This window comes from Trypanosoma conorhini, assembly GCF_003719485.1.
Source record: "Trypanosoma conorhini strain 025E chromosome Unknown Tco_14.4_contig_00845, whole genome shotgun sequence".
NCBI lineage: Eukaryota > Euglenozoa > Kinetoplastea > Trypanosomatida > Trypanosomatidae > Trypanosoma > Trypanosoma conorhini.
In genome coordinates, this window is record NW_021704932.1 from 4,444 (window position 1) to 6,384 (window position 1,941).

The window sequence follows — 1,941 nt, forward strand, 5'->3', positions numbered from 1 at the left end:
CCCTAAAGTAATTCGTACCTACTTATTTCTTTCTTCCTTTTTTTTTATTTTGTTCTTTTCTTCCTATTTCTTTGTTGTTGCCGTTGTTTTCTTCTTTTTGTCTCTTGTTGTTTCTCTTTTTCTTCCTATTTCTTTGTTGTTGCCGTTTCCTTCTTTTTTGTTTCTCTTTTTTTGTTTTATTTCGCCCTGTGTTTCTTGAACAAAATTTGACGCAAACCCCCCAATTTAGTAGTTGATTGATTGGTTGATTGACTGACCGTTGACCCCTCGACTGGCTGTTGATCCGCTAAATGTTGGTTGTTAGTTGTTGATTGTTAGTTGTTGGTTGTTGGCTGTTGATTCGCTGACTGCTGTTGGTTGTTGTGCGTTGCAGCAAAGGATGTCCTTCCTGCGCAGGGGAGGGGAAGGGAGGGGGAGAAGAAAAAAAAAGGGGGGCGGTAACGCAGCGCAGCGGAGGACGGCGGCGTCGCACGGGCGGCTGAGACGGCGGGGAGGTCATTGCGCATCCAAACAACTGGAGCAAAAGAAAACAACAACAACAACCGCATGGGGCTCCCCAACGAGACCAGCAAACCACCGAAGGCAGCCACATGTGCGCGCGCGTGTGTATATGTATGTGCACGTATGTGGGAGGCGGGGCGAGAGGCCGCGCAGGCGTCGTTGCCGTCACCGCCTCCCCACATCCCGGCGGGAGCAGAAGAATTTTTTTTTGGTTATTTTGCTTTCCCCCTTTAAATGAGGGGGAGGGGGAGGGAAAAAAGAGGAAAAGGGAGAGAAGCTCAACCGTCGAGGCGCACAAGTGTGCGTCCTTGCAGCTATGCGCATGCGGAGGCTGGTGGCCGCTCCCGCCGCTACTCCTCACCGTAGAGGTCCTCCCTCGTCAGGGTGTAGTGCTTCTTCCTCTTCGTGCTGCGCGGCTGCAGCCTCTGCCTCCTCTTCTTCACCTTGTCGAGCTCCCGCCGCATCGCCTCCGCATCGCCTCCGCATCGCCCTCGCCGGCGGCGGGCCGCAGCCTCCTCTTGAGACGCTGCAGCAGCTGCTTCTTCTCCTGCTGCCGCAGCAGGCGCAGCCGGCGCCGCTCCTCCGCGACGGCGTGCCGCGTCTCCTCGACCTCGGCGACCTCGTGCTCAATGCGGCGGCGCAGCTCTCCGCGGGTCAGCTCCTTGTACGCGGCGGGGTCCGCGGCCTGCCGCAGCACCATCTCGCTCTCGGTGAACATCGCACGCACCGGACGCACCGTGCGCCGCGCCACGGAGTACGCCCTGCGGCAGTCCGCTAGCTGCAGCAGCATGCCGCGCGTCTCGGCGTCGGCCGCCGCGGCGCCCTCGTCGTCGTCCTCATCGCCGCGCCGCTGACGCTGCTCGCGCCGGCGGCTGGCCAGCAGCCCTCCGGCGATGGGGGCGATGAAGTAGTCCAGCACCCGCTTCTCCACGTAGTTGCCTTGACTCAGCGCGTGCAGCGCGACGCGGTCGCCGAGGGCGACGAAGAGCGCGGGGGAGAGGGCCGCGCGGCAGAGCTCGTCAAGGAGGATGTCGCAGACACGCACGGAGAGACCCACGGCGGTGGGCTCCGGCACGACCTGCCCGCTGAAGACGCAGCACGCCTCGTCGAGGGCGCGGCAGAGCGGGGCGTGCGCCAACACTTCCGCGTCGTCGTCGTCGCCGCCGCCGACGGAAAGAGGCGGGGACGCGGCGGCGACTTCAGCGAGCGGGAGGGCGGCGTCGGTGTCCGGCTGCGCGTGGAGCGCCGGGCGCGTTTCTCCGGCGGCGTCGCGGGCGGGGAGCGACTGCGCGCGCGCTTCACCGCCGCGGCCGACGGCTTCTCCCCGCTGGGGCTCGACGGCATAACACACTCGGAGCGCGGCTGCACGGCAGGCAGGGAGCGGCGGAAGGCAAACAGACAAGAGGAAAAAGGAAGAAAAAAGGAAGAAAAGGAAAACGT

At 62.1% G+C, this 1,941-nt stretch overlaps 1 protein-coding gene across 1 annotated transcript, besides 4 other annotated features; it reads right to left on the minus strand.

The window, feature by feature from the left end:
- The first annotated feature begins 22 nt into the window (after positions 1-22).
- Positions 23-182: a microsatellite.
- A 50-nt stretch (positions 183-232) lies between these two features.
- Positions 233-341: a microsatellite.
- Positions 292-363: a microsatellite.
- A 146-nt stretch (positions 364-509) lies between these two features.
- Positions 510-543: a microsatellite.
- A 397-nt stretch (positions 544-940) lies between these two features.
- Positions 941-1,941, minus strand: Tco025E_08679 (uncharacterized protein; the record flags this gene model as incomplete). The annotated part of the gene is made up of 1 exon (XM_029375522.1): positions 941-1,941. A coding segment is annotated over one exon (1,001 nt), but the record flags the coding sequence as incomplete, so codon positions are not given.